We start from the raw sequence: 25,669 nt of genomic DNA, 5'->3' as shown, positions 1-25,669 counted from the left end.
TAGAAACGTAGGAAGTACATATAACTATGATTTGTGGACATGGATTTGTGTGCCGAGTTTCGACACGGATACGAGGTATCTAACATGGCAACCCCAAAAAGACTAGAAATAGTGTCACACTCATACACATACATACATATAAAGTTAATGACACTTCTAGGAGTACATTTAAAATTGTCTAAAGGAATGTCGACACGTGTGGACATGGATGTTGTGTCTGACACAACACGACGTGTGTCAGCAATAAATTCAAAGTGTCGGCCGAATCATAGAGAAAATGAAACAGAAAATAACTAAGAAAAACAGGACTTCTAAGCCCGCATAAATTCAAATTTAAACTTCTGTTCTTAGACAAAATCAACTCTTAATAAAAAAGAAATATCTGCTGAAAAATCAGAGCATAAAACTAGACAACACTTCAAATCATCTCAATTTGATATGTATGTTCTGAATTTGACCCTGAGAAGCTTTGTAGAAAATGATTGTATCATTTGCAAAGCTGAAGATTAGAGATAACTCCTAAATCTCTAAAGCTGACCCTTTCAATCAATTCAACTTCCTCATCTTTCACCAACATCCGGCTTAAATCTTCTCCTATGATTGTCAAGGGGAAGGGAGAAAATGGATCTCTCTGTCTTAGCTCCCCGAACTATGAAAAAAGCCTTTTGGGTTTCTCCCAAGCAAGTAATCCGTAAAAGTCCACGATCATAGGCCTTCTACAAATCTATTTTGCAAACCACCCTAGTTGTTTTGTCCTTGTGCCAAGACTCCAAACATTGGCTATGAGAACCTCGATCTGTCGACCTTCCATGAAACTGAAGATGAGAGAAAACAACACATTTTATTACTTAAAACATCTACCGTAGGTAGTGATTTGTGGCACTGGCATACTTAAGGTAATTAGGCTTAACATTAAGTAATTAGGCTTAACATTATGTCTTTACTCATTTTATTTCATTAATGTCTGTAATGTAGTTTGGACTTTGGAGTGAGTGAATAATAAAGGTCAACTCCACAAATTGGGTTTTGACCTGTTTCTCCAATACCCTTTTCTTTCTATTCTTTCATCTCTTTTGACTTCATCATGATATTAGACCCAGATCTACTTCAGAACTGGGGTTGAAGATCAAGTTAACACCGTTGCAGGTTCCATCACCTCATTTCCTTTACCAAAAAATGTGATCCTTATATCCTTCTGTTAGGTTTTTTCTTTTCTTATCCCTCCTTGAATCAGAAGGCGCGAGAGGCCTAGAAATTGCGTCTTGTTTCCCATTGTTTCTCCAGGACTCATTTACAGATTAACAACATCTTTTTAAGCATTCCACTAAGAAAGCAAGCAAGATCCTGCCACTCATAGGAAAGTCTACAGCCGATTAACCTGCTAATCTATGTCAAATCGGACACCATATTAGTCATAAGACTTCCCCAGAAGAATTTAAGAATGTTCATTCACTCAACCTTGGCACTGAGTGGCCCTCATCTGGCCTACTCTTGACAAATCAATCATTTCTTTGTTTTTGCCGTTTCCACACACCTGGTAGAAACTGAGGTTACGAGGTTGAGATCTAACTTACAGAGCCGGTGTAGTGTTGTTATTAGTTGGCTTTTACTTTGTTGATTGTTAATTACTTTGATTTCCATGGAATTAGTCTCTTCTGAGTTGAATGGGGATGAAATGGAATTTTAGGTGTAACAGAATTGAAGTCTTTCCACCTTTTAATTTTTTCATACATGTGTTCATAATAATTTGTCCAATAATGATATAAATCTGATGTGTCATAGAATTTGGATTTTTTTTGTTCACGTATAATCTTTCCAGTTATTTTGACTATAATTATTTTAATGTCTTTGGAAAAGCAGATATCTTGTTTATTTTGTAATAGTTGTAAATGCCAATGGTTTGATTGCCATTATTTATGTCTTGGGCAGTTCTTCTCTTGCTATGCTATTGACTATTGTGGCTATTATCAAAGGATGAAGATGGAGTCTCTGCTAATGTAACTCTTATGGTTATCTTCAGGCTGCGGTCTGAAATTTCTTTGCCAATTCTGAGAGAGCTGGCTCCACATTATCTCCAAGATGGTGGCAAGGTGTGTTTTAACTTTTGAATTGAATATATATTTTTTGGATTGGTATATTTTAGAATTAATTTTCACATATACTATGGTCACGATCTATATGATGAGCTTAAGAAAACTAGTCCACATCAACAGGCATTCCAAGGTTTTCCCTTGTGTATTCCTGAACTTGTGGATCCTCTTGGTATGCTGATGTATAGGACTGCTTGCTAGTTACGCTTGAAGTTTTATAACCGGACAATGGAATTCCACCTTCTGTACTGTTTTGTAGGAGAAGCTGGATTATTTGGAGGATGGGAAAAATGTCTTTAGATTACATTTAAGGCTATGCTCCTCTTTATACCCTACAAATGGACGTATTAGAGATTTTTTTCTTGAATACGACAGGCATATTCTACGCACAAGCCCTCCATGGGGTTCTGAACTTCTTGAGGTATTTCTTATTTAGTCTTGCTTTTTATTGCTTTTTGTGGCCTGTTGATATGTCTTTGCCTATAATCTCTTGTTAAAATTATTTTGGACCAGAAAATGTTTGGAAGTTAGCATTCAAAATGTGGGATTATATGTTTCCTATCCATGAGTACTTTGCCATTTGGTTCATGACCTTGTTTTTTGTTTACAGCACACCGTGCTGAAATTCCATGCTTTTTAAATTCCCTGAAAATGATTTGTTTCTCCATCTCGTTATATAAGTGCGAGTGACTGGTACACGTTTCTCCAGTTTGTTTGAGTTTATTGACACAGGACACATACTCCTATTTCTTCATTCTTTGTATTATACCTCCAAGTATATCTTTTTTCCTTTTCTCCACGTTTCCTGGATGCTTCAGTTTGATACTTAGGCTTAATTCATTCGAAGAAGGGTGTATGGACAGTGCCATAGCCACGTGTTAGGATGAGTATTCTCGCATCGGGGTTCATCCTTGTTGAGGTTCTCTCGTTCCCAGCATAGTTTTAAAACTCCCGCACGTCATCGTGGACTCTCCCTAGTCGACTCCCTTTTACCTTGGTCGCATTCCGCGTTTTGCCACCGCATTCCGCGTTTTGCCCTATAGAGTCAATAAAAACTCCTTTGACTCTCCCAAATTATGACCACGTCAACTGAGTACTAGACCGCGTCGTGCCGAGTCGACTGGGATTTTCTTCGGCCGCCTTCCTCGGTGCATCCGCATTTCCAGAGTAATATTTTATTTTCAATGAACTGATTTGGCAATTTTTTGATGGTGAAGGTGTCCTTTAGTACTTAGACTTTTAGGAAGACAATGTGTATTAGTATGCCAAAGCACAACAGTGCAGTATTTGTGGCCCCTTTCTTAAGGCTCTCACATGACACTACCTGCCTTCAACTGAGTACTAGACCGCGTCGTGCCGAGTCGACTGGGATTTTCTTCGGCCGCCTTCCTCGGTGCATCCGCATTTCCAGAGTAATATTTTATTTTCATGGAACTGATTTGGCAATTTTTTGATGGTGAAGGTGTCCTTTGGTACTTAGACTTTTAGGAAGACAATGTGTATTAGTATGCCAAAGCACAGCGGTGCAGTATTTGTGGCCCCTTTCTGAAGGCTCTTACATGACACTACCTGCCTTCAACTGAGTACTATACCGAGTCGTGCCGAGTCGACTGGGATTTTATTCGGCCGCCTTCCTCGGTGCATCTGGATTTCCAGAGTAATATTTTATTTTCATGGAACTGATTTGGCAATTTTTTGATGGTGAAGGTGTCCTTTGGTACTTAGACTTTTAGGAAGACAATGTGTATTAGTATGCCAAAGCACAATGGTGCAGTATTTGTGGCCCCTTTCTTAAGGCTCTCACATGACACTACCTGCCTTCAACTGAGTTTTAGACCGCGTCGTGCCGAGTCGACTGGGATTTTCTTCGGCCGCCTTCCTTGGTGCATCTGGATTTCCAGAGTAATATTTTATTTTCATGGAACTGATTTGGCAATTTTTTGATGGTGAAGGTGTCCTTTGGTGCTTAGACTTTTAGGAAGACAATGTGTATTAGTATGCCAAAGCACAGCGGTGCAGTATTTGTGGCCCCTTTCTTAAGGCTCTCACATGACACTACCTGCCTTCAGTTGAGTACTAGACCGCGTCGTGCCGAGTCGACTGGGATTTTCTTCGGCCGCCTTCCTCGGTGCATCGACATTTCCAGAGTAATATTTTATTTTCATGGAACTGATTTGGCAATTTTTTGATGGTGAAGGTGTCCTTTGGTACTTAGACTTTTAGGAAGACAATGTGTATTAGTATGCCAAAGCACAGCGGTGCAGTATTTGTGGCCCCTTTCTTAAGGCTCTCACATGACACTACCTGCCTTTATACAATATAGAATTTCTTTATCCTCAGTTGTATTTAAGTTTATTTTTGAAATTTGACACATTCTCCCAGTCATGGGAACTAGATGACTTATGAAGTAGTCTTAGAAATTGGTACTGTCTGTTTTATTGGTAATAAAGTTTGAATGGGCTAACTAAAGTGGGAAGCATTTCAGCTGCCCAAAACAAACGAGTTTGTAGCATAGTCCAGCCAATGGTGAGGACACTGCGTTGATTCCATAGTGTGTTGAACATACTCGAGTTCATTATTTGTCTACCTCATAAAAAGGAAAAGCAGCTGTTGATGTTTAAAAATCAAAATAAAGCTGAAAGTTGTTATTAAGAGATGTTATTTTTATTATATATCAATTTTAGTGTTGTAGGTGCTCTACAAAGCCTTAGTTATTTAAATTGCATTTCTATGTAAATTATGAAATTTATATATATATATTTTTGAACTACTGAAATTTATATGTTTCGATGGGCTGTTTCCACTTTTTAAATTTTAAATCTCGTTTATGGCATGTGAACATTGTGAATCTTATGAACAGAGGCATTAAGTGGACGCACGGCGTATTACATATGTCCAAAATGTATTCTTGGTAGTCATGCTTTCACTTTTCATTTAAAAGCTTACTTAATGCTTCTGGTTATTAGCTGGTAAGTTGTGATTGTGTTTCTTATTAAGAAATGTTTAATCAGAATCTATATATTTTTTGGATGCAGGCTATCAACAGTTTAAAGAATGTTGATTCCACGGCATTGTTGCAATTTCTGCAGCCACTTCTTAATATGCTTCTTCATCTTATTGGTGATGGTGGCGAAACCCTTCAGGTTTCTGATGAGTAATGCTAACAGTTCTCTATCAGTTTTCACATGTATCTTGTAATGGATGTCCCGGCGGCCTAGTGCACGAGGCTCCCTCCGTTGCAGGGTCTGGGGAGGGCTAGGTGTACGCAGCCTTACCCCTGCTTTGCAGAGAGGCTGTTTCCGTGTCTCGAACCCGTGACCACCAAGTCACAATGGAGCAACCTTACCGTTGCGCCAAGGCTCGCCCTCTATGGATGTCCTACTTGTCATGTATTCTATACTCGAGTCATTCCTGTGAATCCTATTAATATTTGCCATCATTGCCTCGTTTAGTGTGTTTCAGAATTCAGCTTTGATTGTCTTTCACCAGCTTCGCACTTGTTGGTTTGAAATATATCATTATCCTTATTTCATCTCTTCTTCCTTATTACTTTTTTCACTTCCTGCCACTTGTAGGTTGCTGCTTTTCGAGCCATGGTCAATATCTTAACCAGGTATGCTTTATTATTCTGGACTTTTACTTTATACGGTAATACATACTCCCATTTAAATTATTGCTCAAATAAATTAGTACCATTTTTTATGAAAACAGTACCCCTATTTTTTGATAAAATGGCAAACATACACCTACGTAGTTGCACATGTCAACATTTGGGTGAATTTTTGAGACACTTCTAAAACTGGCGTGTCTTCACATAAATTTTTGTTAACTTTTTTGTTTCTTATAATTATTTTTATTGCAAATCATCCGATCACCCTTTTTGCGTTTGATATGAGAGTGAATTCTGCAGGGTGCAGCAGGAATCATCTGATGCAGCTGAAAGAAACCGTTTTCTCGTTAACTATGTGGATTATGCTTTTGATGACTTTGGGGGTCGGCAACCACCAGTTTATCCTGGCTTATCCACAGTGTGGGGAAGCTTGGCTCGGAGTAAGGTATTGCACGACAACTTCCTTTGTGATTGATACGTGCTTGCTATTGTCATGATCCATGTCCGCCCTCAAACTTGTTATGATATATCGTTGTAAAATAATTTACGGAGGACTGATAAACTGAAAGGCGCCCTTGCAAAAAACCAGTTATAAGGGCGGCCTCATTGGTCCATATAAGCAATGTGCATTTGATTTTGTTGTTGCCAATGCCATTTCCATATTTTTTTTGTGTCCTTGTAAATACACTTTCTTGAACATCTTGTTTATGTTTTATTTGTTATGAGGAAAATGATTTCTTCTTTATTTTACTAGATTCATGGACTATTACAACACATTCTCTCAATCTGTTGTTGTGAGGCACAAACTTTGTTAATTATTGTACTAGAATGTTGGTTGCTAGTACCTACCAACATAGTTTTAAATTTCGGCCGAATTACCGAAATTTCGACTGAGATCGATATTTAAAACCGAAACCGAAATTTAAAAATTTGATCCAAAATTATAAGATTTTCACTGACATTACCATCGAAACCAAAATCGCCACCGAATTTTCGTTTTCAGCTGAGGCCGAAACCGAAATTTCAATCCTTGCGTACCGTGCCATGTCAGGCATACAGGCTTCATTTAGAAACATCTGAATTGCTTGGCTTCTTTCTCTTTACATTGTTGGGTATAACCTTGTTTCTAACCCCTTCACTTTCTTGAAGCATTGGTCGTACATTTATACAAGCAAAGTTCATTAACAACCTATAATTCAGCAACAATGGTTGAATAGAAGAATTGGCTCAACCGAGATCCAAAACTAGTCCCTAAGGAGATCTAAAAATTATGCTAACATCAATGGTGGGTCCTACATGGCTCTATTCATCAAGAAAAATGGCGGATTTTCGATTAGAACTATCTGGTTGCATTCTTTTTTAATTTTAAAAAAAAAGAACTATCTGGTTGCATAGCATCATCATCCACTGTTGTGTGCAAAAGCCAATTGCCCCAAGTTGGCTTGCCATACTTGCCCAACTACTTATCCAAATTAATGTTATTATGACAACAATTTTTTCACATTTCATTAACCCACGACCTCGACCATGTCCTCCCTATGTATTTCATTGCCCATGACCTCTATCAAAGGTTTTACCGTGGCCTCTTCCACTATCTACTCTGTCTGTAGAAGTTGTCGTGGCAGATCCATCACCAAAAACTGGGAATACCAATGAGTAATAGAAGGAATCTCTTTACCAGGTAAACCCTGTCCATGAAATGGGTGATATTAAAGGTTAAGACACGAGAGGAATTTTGCTACTCTAAAGTCATCTTGTTGTCTCTTTAACTACTCTAAATCATTGGGCAAAGGGTTAATATACATTCAACACTTCCCACATAGCTCTTAGAGACTATATTACTGACTGATGTTTTTATTCCCCTATCGCAGCATTAAAATATCCGTGAACAATTCATGAACATGGCACCAATTGTCTCCTTGAAAGGATCTCTAATTTCCCGGCAATGTTAAAGACATCATACATGCATTCACTCGTGATTCCGTGTTGTATCCTAGGTTTTAAATTTCGGTTCCGATTTTGGTTTTGGCCAACACAGAAACGAAAACGCTTCGGTTTCAGTTTGAACTTTCGGTAGAAATCCTGTAAAATCACGAAAAATATATGGAAACACATGCAAACGATAGAATTTGAAGATGAAAGTTCATGAAATGCTAGAATAGGCACAAATACACACTTGGAAGCCATCATATAATCAAGACATGCATCCATCATACTTTAACAACATCAAATACCTAGTGACATGTACTGTTGCGCATGTATGATAATTCAATACATACCGCATTTCACATGTAACTCAAATTAGAGAAATTATATGGTGTAAGCCCTTATAGTCGAGTATTTTTCAAAAAGTACTGTACGAACCACACTATAGGATGATCCAAACCGTCCATGTGATAGGCCACAACGTAAATAGGTTGTGCCCAAAAAGTCATTTCTATAGGATGATCCCAACCCTCCGATCTATACAGGAACTGCATATTATGGAAACCTCTATAGATCGGAGGGCTAGGATCATCCTATGGATATGATTTTTGGGGAACAACCTATTTATGTTGTGTTCCATCACATGGACGGTTTGGATCATCCAATAGTGTGGTCTGTACATTACTTTCTGGAAAATACGGGACTATAAGGGCTTACACCATATAAAATCTCAATTAGAGAAATATTTACATCATTTCATTTGTAACTCATATTAATATTTATACATAATGCATACACCATATTTCACATGCTATTCGTATGAATATAATTATGTAAAATCTACTGATATAGCATACCACTAATACACTAACGATTTTGTTTCGGCATGTGTTTCAGTCGAGGTGAAAACAGAACTATTTTGGTCGTTTCGTGACGGTTTCAGTGGAAATTTAAAACCTTTGTTGTACCCCCAACCAAGTCACCATCTTGTACTTTTATGTTTGCCACTTTTAATATCTATTATCTGATTCATCGGGACCTTCCTCAATAAAGGACTTTAATTTTTCTCTGGCACCCAAGGCTACCTTTATAGATTAGTCGAAAGAAGATAGTTGGGCCTTTTAATTTAATCAATGCGAGTTGTAATCTTAGCATTTCCATAATATTGGGAGGGGTAGGTTTTTTGTCATTCTCCATATCACAACTAAAAAGTGCTAAAAATCACATTGTTTATGAATCATAGACTCATAGTTATATCCAGTGGAAATACCACACACTTGAGATCAGAATTTGGGACCATGTTGAAACATGATCTCGTCCACACGAACGATAAGAATACATTTTAGTGTCCCAGATGTCATGCATATAGGGATACATACATGGGATTGGGAACTAACGAGCAACTCGAATCTCTACTTTTGATCAACAGATAACTTCTCGCACTTGCTTGAACACACCATCATTGTTCCTCTTTGACTTGATCTCACTTAAGAGGAACAAGTTAATTTGGACACATTCAGATGCACATATGCAAAGCTCCTATCTATTTCTGTGCATAACAATAGATCTTGTGCTTATAAGATTAGTAAATGAATGGAAGAAAAGAAGAGGAGAAGAAAATATGGAAAAAGAAAGGAAGGGAAATTGGAGTGAAGAGAGAAAAGTCGTGTGCTTGGAAGGGAGCATAAACTATAGTTATTAATTTCATTTTTTTGTCTGGAATGGACAATTTCGTTCTGTTTCAAAAAATAAAAAATAAAAACAGAGATACGGCAGGCGAAGGATTTCATTTGAAAATCCAGTATGATTTGTTCAGCCGGATGAAAATAGAGCAAAACACCCTGTTATGGACGAAACCACATGGAAAATTGTCAAATTTTCCTGTTTCTTATTTTTGCGGCAAATATTTTTTATTTTCTATTTTTACTAACCGTTTTATGATTGGTTGAAGGGCAATTGATGTTTTTAACCCTCCCAAACGAATTGTAATTTTAAAAATACATCAAATCCCCTCATTTCTATACTTTTGCAAAACCCATTTCTTCCAATTTTTTATTTTTTAACTGTTAAAAGTATAAAAGATAAATAACGCCTTTCTCCAACAACTTAAGATTTTGGAGAAGTTGGTAGGTTAACATGGTATCAGAGCCAAAGGTCTCGATTTCAAAACCTCCCGGATAGCAAAAATCCACATGCAATGGTCGGCCCAAAGTGGGACCACATGTGTGCCATGTGTTTGCCAAATAGGCCACACTGCGGGGGAGTGTTAACGTATAAAAGATAAATAACGGCTTTCTCTAACAGCTTAAGCTTTTGGAGAAGTTGGTAAGTTAACAAAATCAAATCCACCAGTCATAGTTTCTTTTCTAGAACAGAACACTGACGCATTATTTCTTTTCTAGAACGGAACACTGAAGCAGACATAGCACTGGAATGTTCCGTTCCAGTGAGCAAAACAGAACTGCCATTTGACTGGAATTAATAACTAAGAGCGTAACACACCTTGCTAATTTTCTTCTTGTATTTGTTCAGTAATAAATTATGACTATTACAAGTATGCCATCAATAAGTGATAAGAAAGAAAAAAAGCTGTTCTACCCTTATACATACAAATAACCATAGTAAATATAATTAAAATAAGCTTCTACACATGTATAGTCCATTAATTGAATTTGATGTTATTAACTCGAAAATAACTAAATTAACTTTATGTGTACATCCATATACATTGCAGATAATATACGCAACTTACACGTGTGTGTACACGTGTGCGCGCACACACACACACACACACACACACACACACACATATATATATATATATATATATATATATATATATATATATATATATATATATATATATATATATATATATATATGAGAAAACTGTTGGTGAGCTTAAGCGCACCAAACCTATGGTGCGCTTAAGCTCCCCAATCGCATGGGGGCCCACTTTGTTAGGTGATCCAAAGCATTCATTTTAAAGGCCTTATGATAGATAGAGGGTGTACCAAAAATCAGCTCCATAGGATCATCCTAACCCCTTCATTTGTGGAGGACAAAAATGGGCAGATTTGTGTCTGTCCATTTTTGTCCTCCACAAATGGAGGGGTTAGGATGATCCTATGGAGCTGATTTTTGGTACACCCCCTATCCATGTAAGGGACTTTAAAATGAATGCTTTGGATCACCTAACAAAGTGGGCCCCCATGTGATTGGGGCGCTTAAGCTCACCAAAAGTTTGGTGAGCTTAAGCGCACCAACAGTTTCCTCTATATATATATATATATATATATATATATATATATATATATATATATATGAAGGTACCTTATATTTTCACCCAAACTTTTTCATGGTTGTTACAGTTCCCAAGAAGCAATTGGAAGATTCTAACCATCTCAAGGAGTTTAAAATAAAGCGAGGGGTGTCTATCTAAGATAGGAGCTCTAAAATCAGTACATTTACGTAGTGTTTATTTCTTGTGATCATTTCTGTTGCATGCTTGTTTTGCAGGCTAAAGGTTATCGTGTTGGACCGGTTTATGATGATGTTTTAGCAATGTCATGGTTTTTCCTGGAGCTTATTGTAAAGTCCATGGCGTTGGAGCAGACTCGCCTTTTCTATCATAGTCTTCCTTCGGGTAGTTGTATATTTGCATCTCATGTGGGCATGATTAAATATAGTTTTCATTGGGGTCTTTAAGTAATATCAATATAATAGTGGTACCGCAAATTCTGCATTAAGAAATCTTACATTAGATATTAATAATTTTAGCTAATTTTTGTTAATAGTACCATACACCACGAATGAATTTTTCCATGCATCACCTATGCTACGTTATCATACTCCTCCAAGTTTCTCCAACTTCTTAGTTTCATTTGAATTTTCTTAAAGGTCTATAGGAGCTATATCTGTACTTTTTAGCTTCTATACCTTATGGGAAAGTTAGTTTACTAATTGGGTGCATCTCGGCCCAATTTGGTTGATTGGGTTTGTACTTTCTGTTTTCTTCTAATCTTCTTGTCTGTAATTGTTTAATGATTTTCTTGTGTTCTGCGTATATATTATCTTATTGATAAGCACTAAATTGGGTTTAATTTGTAGTATTTTTCTATATCAAGCAATAGTTTACTGGCGTGTTTCAAATTTTCATCTTGGATAATTATTTCATTGGGGTAAGTTCATGTGCATGTAATGCATATCACTATATGTAAAAAACTTTGGCACGATCATGGGTACATTTTTTGATACATGTGACTCGGAAAATTGAATGTACATCTGTACAGTGGAGTGATTATATTGATAGAACATAGTATTAGCTTGCTTTTGTGCAAAACATTCTATAATGTTACATAAATAGGCATACATCTAAACTTTGTGATTGGAACTCCAAAGTAGAGGAGAACTAAATTAAAGATTTGACCCAATAGCTATGTCGATGAGTGTGTCCACCATAGCAATTTATTAAAAACAAGGTGTTCTTTTTAATTGATGTATGAGTTCTGGGCTTTTTCCATATCTAGATTACTGTTTTGTTATTATGACATTGAATGCCAGGGGACATGCTAATATTTTGAGACAAGTTTGTTGTAAATTAATAACTGGCTTTAATCCTGCATCTCAAAATAATAATAATAATAATTGGCATTAATCCTGGCTTGAAGTCTCTATTTGTTATGAGTGTATCAAGCTTGCTTTCTTTCTTTCTTTCTTTTTCCTTCCATAGGTGAAGATATTCCACCATTGCAATTAAAGGAAGGTGTATTCAGATGTATTATGCAGTTGTATGATTGCCTTCTCACGGAGGTACACGAGCGCTGCAAGAAGGGTTTAAGCTTGGCGAAGCGTTTGAATAGCAGTTTGGCCTTCTTGTGTTATGACCTTCTATCTATTATTGATCCTCGCCAAGTGTTTGACCTGGTACACTTGTTTTACATGGAAATTTCTTTTAAAATTTTGATAGATTTTATTGGTATTATTTGTTGAGATGTACGTTGTAGGGCTTTTCATAGAAAATTTATTGAATAGCATGATGGGGAATCCAGTCATTGACCTGATAACACAGTATAGAGAAACTTTGTACTTCACAATTTGTGATCCTGGATACTGGGTGATTGAATTTGTCGGATTCTGTCCATCTTCAATTGATTATTATATCACATTCTTGCTTTTGAAAATCCATGCACCTACAGATATACTCCTGTTCTATTAAATTTTTCAATAAATATCATCTGGATTTGTGAAAGGGTGGTCCCAACATTTGTGAACTATGTTGCTAGAATCATGAACTAGTAGAAGTAGAGTTTCAAACAGTAACAACATATTCACAAATCTGATCTTTGATAATTTTGATGGTGAGCTTGATTCATGCCTTGAAAAAGTAGAGTATTTTGATTTGAAAGGTATTGTAATTATTTAGCTAGTTTCTTTCTATTCTTTTCTTGAACCCTACACCTCATGACAACAGAGCATCTATTGGCTCAAACCACTGGAGCATGTAAGAGATTGGTTCTTTCTATTCTTTTCTATTGATAAATTATTTTGTTCCTGTTCACAAAAAAGAAAAAAGGAACAGTTAAAGCATTGTTTTTAGTTTGTTTCAATCTCCTTTCTGTAAATATGAATTAAGTACCTATTTGGATGGTAGCAGATGTTGATGTATTTAACTCAGATATTGCAAGTTTATTTTTTATTTCATACTTTGTTGTTACTACACTATCTGCAAATATGGAAGCATGGTACGCTTACACTTGTATGTCATAGTACCCAGAGTAATAAAAATTAGAGATGGGATAATCCCTGCTCGACTCTCTCTCTCTCTCTCTCTCTCTCTCTCTCTCTCTCCCCTTTTTACTTTTCATTTTTTGGAACGGTAGTGACAGATTTATTATTTAAATAAGAGAAAATCTTATTTGTAAAGGAGTGAAGCTCTCATTTGTAATTCCTGAAGCAATCAAATATAAAATTGTCTACCATTCAAAAAAAAAATCTTCAAAGGAACCGAGGTGGCTCTATGGAATTCTCTGGTCCTTCATGGAAAGCAATTTATGTTAGGCAGAATCATTAGCTCGTCTTCAACCTGCATATAAAACTAACTCCACTTCTCATCCATCTTAACCATTGAGTGAAGTCCATTCAGTCACAACAGACTTCATGTTCTCCTTTCTGGTTCTTCTTTCCTCTCTGCTTTCAACCTTGCTGGACCACCCTGGTCCCTGGTCCGAATTACAATATCCCTTTATTCAACATGTTGAAACAGTCTTCTCAGATTCTCCTCTAGCCCAGCATAGGATATCCCCAAAACTTTACTAGTCTCCATAGTTTGGTTCACGAATAATTCCATTCTGTCCCCTTAGTGAAGCTGCCAAGCTAAGTTGTTGATCTGTTTCTCTGACTACTGACAGTATTCTCGTCATACTTCCCTTCATCTTCTTCCTTCTGCCTTGACTCCTTTAAGCTATCTCTTCTTCCCCTTCCTTTGTGCACCCCTCTCAAACTCTCCCATGTCCACCCATGGGTGTAGATTCAATCTCTGCATTTGGTTTGGATCCAGTTGGCTGCCCCCGTTCTTTGATTGTGCCACGGACATTTTTAGTGCTTCCTCCGGTTTCACTCGTGACTGCCCGAATCCTGTCCTGAGATCCACCTTATGTATCGACATTGATCAGGCTTACCCTGGCAATTGTCCCTCCTCCACGAGCCACTGGACCAGCTATCACTGTCTTAACTTGCGCCACCACCCTGCTTTTTTATTGTTCTTCCTTCACCTTCTACTTGCGCTGGTAATGGTTCTACCCATAGAATTTGCTGGTTTGCAGAAGTTATCAGTCCGTCAAACATTTCTGGCCCAACTCTCAGTCATTTCGGAGATCTTGATCTTTCCTCCCTACAACGATCACCACTGACCATTCTACATCACCGAGGATGGAATGAGTTCCAGCATGCTCTCCTGGATCAAAGGAGATCATTTCTCCAATGATATGAACTCTCTCAACCAAACCTCCAGCTTCCCTTCTATTCTCATGCATCGTAGCCGTTTGATCACAAGTAAAGGAACCAGAATACCTGGTAGCCAACCCACTTAGAAACCCAGTCCACCACACACACAGCTGAGTCGAGCCACCCAGGAACCGCTCCCAGCCCATGGCACCTTGATTTTGGGCCCACCCAATCAAACTCAAATCATCATCCACCATTTTATCCCTTCTTCCATCCACATCTCCACATTTGTTCTCATCTATCAATGGGTTTCTGCTCTTTGAAACTACCTGCCACTGGTTCTCGCCATGCGTCCTTGACTTATGCAGAGTTCGGTCAGATATCTCGATTTCACTCCTCTTGCCCTCACGTCATTGGTTCTCCACACGTGTCCAGCAAAAGTGATCGCACCGCCGACTCGTTCGAGCTCTGCATGTGATTAATTTTGACAGGCTATCGTTTCGGAATCGTTTCCTTCCGTTTCTCCCGCATAGGATAGCTTCAAGCCTTAAGGATTTTGAAAACACCTGGTTCCACTATCGTGCGGCTGCCGAACTTCCATCGCCGAGCTGCCCTTTCTAGTCCTACCACCCGGTGATCTCATTTCATCTCCATTGCCCCCAGATCCACCAACTGTCCTGCCTTCCTCCTTCCCTGCATGTGGTGGAGGATGGACAATACCGGCTTTTATCTAGTATCATGTATCATCGATTATAATCGAGACTCTCAGCACCTTCGGCGTCTCCTTCGTTGTTTGAAGCATAATCCCCCCGTCTTTATAACCTATTCCCGCTTCGCATGAGGGTTCCAAAGCTAGCACTTTCCCAATCTTGAGGCCGATATCTCTGAAGTTATTAGCACACCATGCATGCGGCAGAAGACCACTGATCTCCCACCAATAGGCTTTGAGCTAGTTTGGAGACCTTAAGAACCAGAGATCCATTTCAGCAAATGGATTACCTGACCTGCGCATCCAGAATAATTTCAAGGCCTTCGCATTCTGATCTGTTGGAGGTATTATCAAAGCTTCCAAGTAATCTATCTGATAGATCGGTAACGTGCCCTGGAGACCACTGGTGCTTTCCAGCCATAACTTCACTGACTCCAAAATTGCCATTAAACCTTGCTTCCAGCTTCCCTCATAGGCCTTTTTTAGCATTCAGTATTGATTTCAAAGGACCCACTTCGTCCCCACGTTGCTCATGGTAAGTATTCAAACTCTCTTCAGCTGGAGGTCTTTTTGGTACGTGTTTCTGCATCGTATCTTCCAGCTTCCGTTCGTAGTGTTTCCACCATTCCTTCTTGAAGTATTCTGGTAAGATGCCAGATTCTGGTCAGCCGCCGACCAAATTTTCCAGCATTTCCAGCATTTCCAGCATTCCGCCCTCCTCTTGAAGTTGACGAATGCACATTTTTATCATTTCCAGGATCCCAGTCCATCCTCCTTCCTCCTTTCAGCATTTACCAGTCGTCTTCCTCTTGTTCCCCCAGCTACATCACAGTCTTTCTCTTGCCTAAATTTACTCTGAACTGTTTTTAAGTCTCTCTCGGGTTTCAGTCGCCATTCGAACCTCACCCAGATAGCCGTCTTGCTTGTGCAATGTTTTCTAAATGTTTCTGTGATTATTTTGGAATTTTATGATGTTTTATCTTAAAATTCTATCATTTGTGTAGGTTTCCATTCATTTCTGTGATTTTATAGGGTTTCCACCGAAATTTCCAACCGAAACCGAAACGTTTCCATTTCTGTGGCGACCGAAATCAAAACTGAACCGAAGCTGAAGTTTAAAACCTTGCGCCTTGCTCTGAGAACATGGAGCCTGTGACTAAAGGGACTTCACTCAATGGTTAAGATGGATGAGTGGAGTTGGTTTTCCATGCAGGTTTATAGACATTATTGTGGAAATCATAGATTGTGGCATGGTCATCCAGGTCTATTTCAGTCGGTTCTTGATGGAGTCGATACGAGTTGAGAAAACTTATTTTATGGGTTGATGCCCAAGGTAGCGAAGGGGAAATTACCTTGAGAAGTTTGTAGCAGAGAGGAGATTTTTTGGATGAGTGGAGTTGGTTTTCCATGCAGGTTTATAGACATTATTGTGAAAATCATAGATTGTGGCATGGCCGTCCAGGTCTATTTCAGTCGGTTCTTGATGGAGTCCATACGAGTTGAGAAAACTTCTTTTATGGGTTGGCGCCCAACGTAGCTAAGGGGAAATTTACCTTGAAAAGTTTGTAGCAGAGGAGATTTTTTGAATGACAACCCTTGACATTCTTCTGCTCCATTTTGTTTTGTTTTGTTTTTTTTGTTTTTTGTGGCTAACACAGGCTGCTATGGAGTATTATCACAAAGAAATAGTTGAGCATTACATAGGAGTGTGTTTGTAATTTCTCTTTTGAAGAAATTTGTTGTAAAGGTTGATTTCAGCACTTCCAAATTCATAGATTCGAGATGCTAAGTAGTTAATGAGACGAGTAGATTTTTGTACAATCATATTTTAAGCCCCCAAATGAAGCTTTCTTTACTTTCAATGGTCTCTCTCAGAAGCTTGCACTCATGGTTGCAACTCACAATATTTTTTAGTGTCTCATACCGTAGATGCTTCAAAGTTGGGACTGTCAATGGGATGGGTACATGTTGTGTAAGAAATCCTATAGCTGAGGTCAAGAATGTCATAAAAAGACAAAATAGCATGGAAGAAGCTGTGGAAAAAATTTGCTACTTGGTAAATGGTAAAAAGAGATGTAATATGTCTTCTCTTGCCAAAATGATAGATTAGTGAAAGATGTACTGTCTTTTCTGTCTTTCTTTCTAGGTCCTACATTGCACACAGACAAACCTATTTATGAGGGGTTGTTCATGGGTGTTGGGATTATTTAGATGATCTGTTACAATTGTGCTAATACCAATTAAGAAATATAATGAGATGATACCTTTCACTTGTGGTATCCGTATGGCAGAGTAGGACAGTAAAAATCCTACACACTAATATCTGTCTTACCGTTTAACATAATTTAGTACTTATCATAATATCATATACTTTCACTGAAAATAATCAAGAAGAGAACCCAAATTAGGGGACATATGACAATAAATAAATGTAGATGTAATCCTAATTTTTTGCGCTATCATGTTTCTTGATGGTTTTTGTTCTTTGGAGGTTTCTATCTTGTTTTTACTGGTTTAATTGGAGTGTTCTAGTGCTGCCCTGGAATTTTGGTTGGCATGATATGATGTTCTTATCTCATTTTTTCCTTGTGTTTTGTGGTTCATTCTTTTTAATAAAATCTTATTATTGATAAAAAATCGAAAATGAAGGAAACATTATTGCCAATAATTCTTGACGGACATTATTATTTTCAAGATGATTTAAAGATTTCTGTAAATCTTTCTTACAAATTTACTATGTTTTTTATTCTTTCGGGGGGTTAGGCTGTGTTTAATCAAACTTGTGACCTCATTGTTGCAACTCCAAATTGCTAGGGCATGAGGCCGCTTGATTGTGGAATTTGATGACTATTTCATTTTCCATCAAAGTATTATAGAACTCTCTGCATCTTGTTTTTGCTATTCCTTTGGGTTTCATTTAAATAAAAATGTTATTATTTCTTGCAGGTATCCTTATACTTGGACAAGTTTGCTGGCGTTTGCCAATCTGTTCTACATGACTGCAAGCTTACATTTTTGCAGATTATATGCGATCATGATCTTTTTGTGGAAATGCCTGGAAGGGATCCTTCAGATAGGTATCAAGTTGAACTGTGTGACTTCGTAGCAATTTGAAATACCAACAAGTTTAGTCAATTTAAGTCTGTAGTGTGCTTTTTTTTGAATGGTATCTGTAGTGTGCTTGTTTTGAACATTCATACATATGTGTACACGTGTATTAGTGTATGTTTGTATATGTTCTCTCTCTCTCTCTCTCTCTCTCTCTCTCTCTCTCTACCTGCATGTGTAGGTATCAAGTGCGATTTTGTAGCAATTTGGAATACCTACAAGTTTAGTCAATTTTGGTCCCTAGTGTTCCTGTTATATGTTGATTTTTACATTAATACATGTGTAGATGTGTATTCGTGTATGTATGACATTCTCTCTCTCTATCTGTGTGTGTGTGTGTATTCGTGTATGTACACACACACACACACACAGAGAGAGAGAGAGAGAGAGAGAGAGAGAGAGAGAGAGAGAGAGAGAGAGAGAGAGAGAGAGAGAGAGAGAGAGAGAGAGAGAGAGTCTAGCCACTTTCACAGCCGTTAACTTCCCTGCCAACTCATTGGGACAAACATGTCTCCTAATTTTTATATGACGTGGCAAACTTTATATGCAAAACATCCCCATGAAATTTACTATATTCAATTCTGGGTTTATATGTTTATAGATCAACATAGAATACAATGTTGCACTAATACTATAAGCCTGAGAAACGAGCTAAAATGTTCTTTAAGTATTCAACTTTATTGTATGCATGCTTCAAAGCTACATTATTGGAAGCTTTTAAATGAAACAAGAAAACGGTGAGCAGATGCATTTTACCAACAGGCCTCTAGAGCACGAAGCTTTTGAACATTTCAAGATATTTATCTCCATTACCTCCCATTATGGACAATATTATAATTTTGATCCTTGCTTCACGGGTTAACACCTAGAGAGGGTACATCCATGGTTTTAAATTTCGGCCGAAACAAAACAGAATGACAGAAATATTTCAATTTCGGCTGCCACCAAAACGAAATCCACTTGGATTCGGAAAATTACAAGATTTTGCTTGAAATTTCTGTATGTCATTAATGTTTCGGTCAAAACATGCAAAACGTCCAACCATTCAAAAAGAACAAAAAATGCGAAACATGCAACTTTTCATATAAAAAAAAGCAAAGTCCCCATCAAAATGTCGACCTTTCGACAGAAACCTTTACAAAAATCAACTCCACTCGCAGAAAAGAAAAGGACAATGAGACTCCTTTAAGATATTTCTAAAAAAACGACAAAAAATAAAAAGAAAAACCAGTGGCGAAGAATCTTACCTGGATTTCGTCCGTGATTTCGTACAGAAATGTTTCTGTGATTTTACAAGGTTTCGGCCGAAATTTCGGACCGAAACCGAAATGTTTCCGTTTCGCTGATGATCGAAATCGAAGCCGAAATTTGAAACCTTGGGTACATCCTTATGGTGGTTACCTCATGGATGAACTAGTCGGATCTAAGATGATCTATTATGCCCCTTTGTTATATTCAACTATGTTAACTAACCTAATACATGCAATACCTGAAAGAGGGAAACATTATGCTTCTGATATGAGGAAAAGGAAGAGCAGAATCCATGGATGAGAGAAGTCCTCAAGAATAGAATCCATTTATATTTTGACAACATATTTGATTTTTTCATGGACCAAAACTGTTTGATCTCTGGTTTGTAATTGGGGCTTTATATTCTTGGTCTTGGTCGATGTTCGAGAAGTTGAAATCTTGTCACAATAAATTTTCTTAAGCTTATGTTTCCTGGTCAATTCTTTCCAATTCATGTTTTGTTTTTTTCTTCTTTTTGCCAATATGCCAAAAGTTATGGTTTGTGATAGAGCAGTTCACTCCTTATGACTGGATATTTCTCTTGCTTAAGTGCTACATTTTTGCACAGGAACTATCTTTCATCTGTCTTAATACAAGAGGTTTTCCTCACTTGGGACCATGACGATTTATCTCAGCGTGCCAAAGTGAGCCATTTACCTTTTATGGATATGCTCTTTTTTTTCTTTTTTCTTTTTTTGAAAAGTATGGATATGCGCTGTTGTAGGCAGTTTTGTTTTGTACTTGTCAATGGGTGAATTTATTCAATAAGATATTGAGCAATTCTCATTGATATTGTTATTTTCGTGTCAACATTATTTGATGTATGTCACATCATTCATAACACCTGTTTTTTTGCTTCTAATAGGCAGCTCGGATCCTGGTAGTCCTTATGTGCAAGCATGAATTCGATACTCGGTATCAAAAGCATGAGGACAAATTATATATTGCCCAGCTATATTTTCCACTTATTGGACAGGTACAGATTTTGTTTATTTTTCCTGATTTTTTAATTTATTTTCGCATATTCTGAGGTTTAGCTACCCAATGGATCTCTGCATGTTACAAAATTTATAATTACAAAACATACAGTCAAAATATTGAAGGCTGTGACTAGGATACACAAGTCAGTGGCAGGAACATACACAAGGTGCCCCTCATTGCCCTTCCCTGGCAAACTTTCTGTGCCATACTTCTGAACAATTATTTGATAATACAAAGGGCATACTATTCTATAATCGTAGTTCATGTGTATAAAATATGGAAAACGTACAGAAAAGCTTAAGTAAAATTTCTTTAAGTCATGCTAACATATGTCTAATGCTAAATGACCTCTTGTTCTTGGTGATTTCTCGCCGCGTGAATTTCTTGATAAAATCTCAAAATTTTGCTTTTTTCTCTCAGGATATTATTGTTAATTATCTGGATCGATTCACTCTTCTTGTTTTTTGGAGGATGGCAAAACTTTAGCTTGTGCGGGAATACTTGGCTTTACACCTGGATGAGTTTTCTGTTATCCAAACCCTGATACTTTTTTTTTAAAAGGTAAAACCCTGATACAAACCCTGAAGCTCAGACACTCCACCCTCTTCTTCTGTAATCTGACACCTTCTCTTTGATCTTCTCCTGTTATTCTTTTCTACAACATTCCCAGCAGCAGATACAGAGATCTCATTATTTTCATCACGAAAAGTATCAGGGTTTGGATAACAGAAAAAAAGGGTTTGTATCAGGGTTAGAAGTGGAATTAAAGAGGCTATTCCTACACGTTGAAATCAGAGAGAAGCAGATGATTGACTCTGAAGAGGAAGCCAGGTCGGAGGGTTCAAGTAGATATATTAAAGAAATCAGAAATGGTGCGGCTTCATTTTTCTGTCACTTTTGATGGATATTCGACTGATAGAGCAAAAGGTTGACGTAGAGATAGAGGGGGAGACTCCAAGGGGGGTCTTACAATTGACAGAAGCCTCATGAAGATCCTGAGCTGAAATGTGAGGTATATGGGTTGCAGAGTTAGCTAGGATTTTGCCGCTCGTGATGCGGTGGGATCGGCAGGTGGTATACTTGTTATTTGGGATAGCTCAGCCTTTGATCTATTGTATTCCCTCAAGGGGTCTTTTTTCGATGACGGTGGTGGTTAGAAAGATTGCGGATCGGTCCTCTTGGATTTTCACAGGAGTTTATGGGCCAAATTAGGGGGAGGGGTCTTTTTTTTACGACGGTAGTGGTTAGAAAGATTGCGGATGGCTCCTCTTGGATTTTCACAGGAGTTTTATGGGCCAAATTAGGCTATAGACCGTTCTCGTGTTTGGGAGTAGTTAGATGATACCAGGAGCTGATAGTCGTTCCCTTGGTGTCTTAAGGGGACTGTAACGTTACCAGATGGTCCAGATTCATTGAAGAAATTTCCAGGAGTAGGAGCTACTCTGATATGGTGGCTTTCTCTGACTTAATGAGCTTATTGCTCATCCTCTCGGCTCTCACTGGTGCGCAGTACAATCGGTCTGGAAATCTCGATATGATTAGAATTAACAAATTTTTCATTTGCCTGGAGTGGATTTCTCGGCATCCTGATGTATATCAGTTTTGCTTTGCATAGGTTCATCTCATATCACTCTCCCTTAGTTCTTGACTGGTGGAGAGACTTAGGCATCTGGTATGGGAGATGTAGTGATTCATAAAAAGGTTCAATATGTAAAATCAAAATTAAAGGAGTGGACTAAGGAAAATCATATGACAATGGCAGGAAGGAAAGCTTCAGTGTTATCTCAGATTCAGGATTTTAATAAGGGGCTACTTCCGTTTTGGAATTCTCACTCCTACCCAACTATTGGTGTAGATTCTACTATAACCTTCTTTAACTCATAGTTTTTGTGCCATTCATAGTTTTTGTCATTTTGCAGTTTTTGCAAATGCGTCACTAAATAAGTTACTTTTAATATTTTTAGTAAATTAAATTCATATTTTCATATATTAAATCTAATTTATGTAGACTCCTGCTAGAGCTTCCAGTCTCTGAATTGTTTATAATAGATGCCTCCCACACCAGCATCCCAGTCCACTCTTGCACTCTTTCCCACTGTGTGCAACTAAGAGTAGTCTAAGTGATATAAAAGCTAGGAACTGCTTGTTATTATTTTTATTTTTATTTTGAAAATTGACAATTTCATTGATACTACGAAAATTACATTGGGGACCAGGGGTCCCTACTTGCATTACATAGAATCAATTAAGGGTGGCTAGGAGCATGCTCTTAGACCAGTAAAATGCCAAAAAATGATCTTTTGGGTCAACCACTACAACGAGTTCTACACTTACATGTGCTGCCAACCGGCCGAATACCTACTTCACTTTCCTTTCGAATTCTTTATCTACTACGACAGCTGAAAATGCCTTCACCATTCCCCCTTCCTTTCCTTTACATTGCATAATGGTCTCATTTGAAAATGCCATATTTGTGGACCCCATCAAATCATAGCCGTGACCTGCCACGTCACTCAAACTGCTCCACCACTTTCTAGCCGGCTAATTCAAATTTTAAAAATCCCGCTCAACGGCCAAAAGCTATTGTGGGCCTCTAAATGTGCACGATAGCCAATCCGATCATCGACGGTCTCCACTTTGCGCCACCGCCCGTTCCGGGAGATCCCCATTAAACCACCCAGCCAAAAATCCTAATTTTTACCCTAACTTCTTCCCCTTCATCTTCACCAAAACCTGAAATCCTAATCCTACCCTTATTTTCACCTAATCCTAGAGCCCACCATTGTTCACCCTAATCCTACCCTTCTAGCCCCAACCTTGTACCTCAGTCAAACCCCATCTTTATCCTCCACATCCAACCACTTCCTTTTTTTTCCCCCGAATCCGACTACCCTTTTTCACACTCCTGCCATGTCCACCACTTCCGACAGCTCATCGGCCCACTTTCTCCATCCGCCCAACCCAGATCTGATCCTTTCCCCAACAAATCCGGCCCACTCGGACCCAGATCCTGCCATTTCACACCTCCAGCCACCATTGCTGCATCCCCTGCGAGATCTGCCCAACTCTTGGCATTATCCGACCACTAACACCTCTCTTGCCCATAAAGGGAGAGAACGGGAAAGATCAAAAAATAGGAAAGATCTAAGAGAAAGAGAGACCAGAGAGGAAGAAAGAGGGGGGAGTAGAAAAAGCAGAAAGAGAGAGAACAGGAAGAGATAAGAAAAGTGAAAGAAAAGAAGATAGGGGGAAAAAGAAATATCAGGAAAAGAGAGAGGGAGATCGATTGAAGAGAGAAAGATCAGCGAGAGATGGGGGAGAAAAATAAAAGAGAGGGAGATACGGAAGAGACGAGAGGGAGAGAGAGACGAAATAAGAGAGAGAGAGAGAGAGAGAGAGAGAGAGAGAGAGAGAGAGGGAAGAAAAACGCCTCCCTCCCTAGGGTTTCCATCGACCTAGGGAGGGAGCTCCAAAATCGCCTAAAAATCGCCTTCAAAATCTAGAGCGTTTTTGGACATGGCCACACTTATTTATCGTTGCACTAAGGCTTGAATAGGAACTGCTTGTTATGAATTTATGATACTTTCAGATGAAACTCAATTTATCCATTATCATATTTTTTGAGCTTTTTACATGGAAATACATGAAATCCCTTCCAAGCATTACGTATTGTAATAAAGTAAATTGATATTAATTTCTTGTGGTTCGATGTGTAATCAAATCTGACTTGTTGTGCTACTGGCAGATACTTGATGAGATGCCGGTATTCTATAACCTAAATGCAGTCGAAAAGAAAGAAGTTTTGATTGCCGTCATGGAAATTGTACGCAATCTAGATGATGCATCCCTTGTCAAGGCATGGCAACAAAGCATTGCTCGAACCAGATTATTTTTCAAACTTTTGGAAGAAAGCCTCATTCTTTTCGAGGTTCGCATACCGAAAACTGCTTAATGTGCAAATTGTTTGCATTCTCTTTATAATCACTCTATTGACATAATTTATTTAGAGAAGGGGTACAAAAAGGAATCAACTTGAGACTGTTGATTCTGAAGTTTTCTTGTGTTTACGATGATGTAGGGTAACTTTGGGTTACTGTCCCATATAATCTTCTGTTATAGGCTGCCATTAAAATACATGACCAGCCTCTATTTGCCGTGTCTTCTGAATATTTAGTGTAAAATCATGTTTTTACAGTATAGCTTTGCATTCAGTTCCATTCAATGGCTTTGTGTTTTTAGTTTCCTGCAAACTGACATTGACTTTAACCGTCTCTTCAATTTTTTGGTCTATGTATGATTATTATCATTCTAATGTCATATATCATATATTACAGCACAGAAAACCAGCGGACGGCATGCTTATCGGCTCTAGTTCCCGCAGCCCTGATGGAGAAGGCCCAGTTTCCCCTAAGTATTCCGATAGGCTTTCCCCTGCAATTAATAACTATCTCTCTGAGGCATCTCGGCAAGAAGTTAGGGTATGCTTCATTTTTTTCAAATCCTCTTGTATAGTTCTTTCTATTATTTTGATGCTGTTTTTTAGATTGAATCGTAATGCCCTTGGCGTGTGGAGTATCAGGGTAATTCTATATGCTATATTTAGTTTCTTCTATGTTACTAGCTTCTTGAATAGGTGTCGTATCCACGAGTAATAATTTGATTTTTAAAGTCAAGCCCTCAGAAGATGCTGTTATTTGTAACTGTATTTGGATAAGAATAGTGATGGCTCAAGTATTTATTTATTTATTTTACAAATTCTCGTGCAGTAGCCACCTGCCTAAACTTCTGGTTTCAACTTCCAAGAACTTTATTAATCTATTACATCAACAGTGATTAAGAACTTTGGTAGCGAAGTGCGAAAGTTTTATTAAGAACTTTTGGTAGCTACACTCTGAAATCCTCAGAAACTGAGTGGGCAGCTATCTCATGCACACTAACGGTCATCCTTAAAATGAGAATGGGAAAAGGGAAGGTAAAAGACTAAAATACATTGATCCTAACTATTCAGAG

At 38.1% G+C, this 25,669-nt stretch overlaps 1 protein-coding gene across 2 annotated transcripts in view; it reads left to right on the top strand.

Moving 5' to 3' along the window:
* Positions 1-25,669, top strand: part of SPK1 (guanyl-nucleotide exchange factors;GTPase binding;GTP binding protein) — a 55,410-nt gene that overhangs the window by 24,997 nt on the left and 4,744 nt on the right. For both annotated transcript variants that reach the window (XM_077379824.1, XM_077379825.1), the window contains 12 exons: positions 2,021-2,090; positions 2,350-2,511; positions 5,126-5,233; positions 5,666-5,703; positions 6,001-6,145; positions 11,146-11,272; positions 12,359-12,552; positions 18,227-18,357; positions 20,247-20,322; positions 20,544-20,654; positions 24,405-24,587; positions 24,994-25,137. In XM_077379824.1, the coding sequence (XP_077235939.1) occupies positions 2,021-2,090; positions 2,350-2,511; positions 5,126-5,233; positions 5,666-5,703; positions 6,001-6,145; positions 11,146-11,272; positions 12,359-12,552; positions 18,227-18,357; positions 20,247-20,322; positions 20,544-20,654; positions 24,405-24,587; positions 24,994-25,137 (1,489 nt within the window). The remainder of the gene's footprint in view (positions 1-2,020; positions 2,091-2,349; positions 2,512-5,125; positions 5,234-5,665; positions 5,704-6,000; positions 6,146-11,145; positions 11,273-12,358; positions 12,553-18,226; positions 18,358-20,246; positions 20,323-20,543; positions 20,655-24,404; positions 24,588-24,993; positions 25,138-25,669) is intronic.

The sequence above is a fragment of the Tasmannia lanceolata genome, unplaced genomic scaffold (assembly GCF_043159265.1).
Source record: "Tasmannia lanceolata isolate RefF3 unplaced genomic scaffold, GAP_Taslan_0.1 ptg000005l, whole genome shotgun sequence".
NCBI classification, from domain to species: Eukaryota; Viridiplantae; Streptophyta; class Magnoliopsida; order Canellales; family Winteraceae; genus Tasmannia; species Tasmannia lanceolata.
Note: the sequence above shows the minus strand (reverse complement) of the source record. Positions and strands in the feature narration are given on the sequence as shown.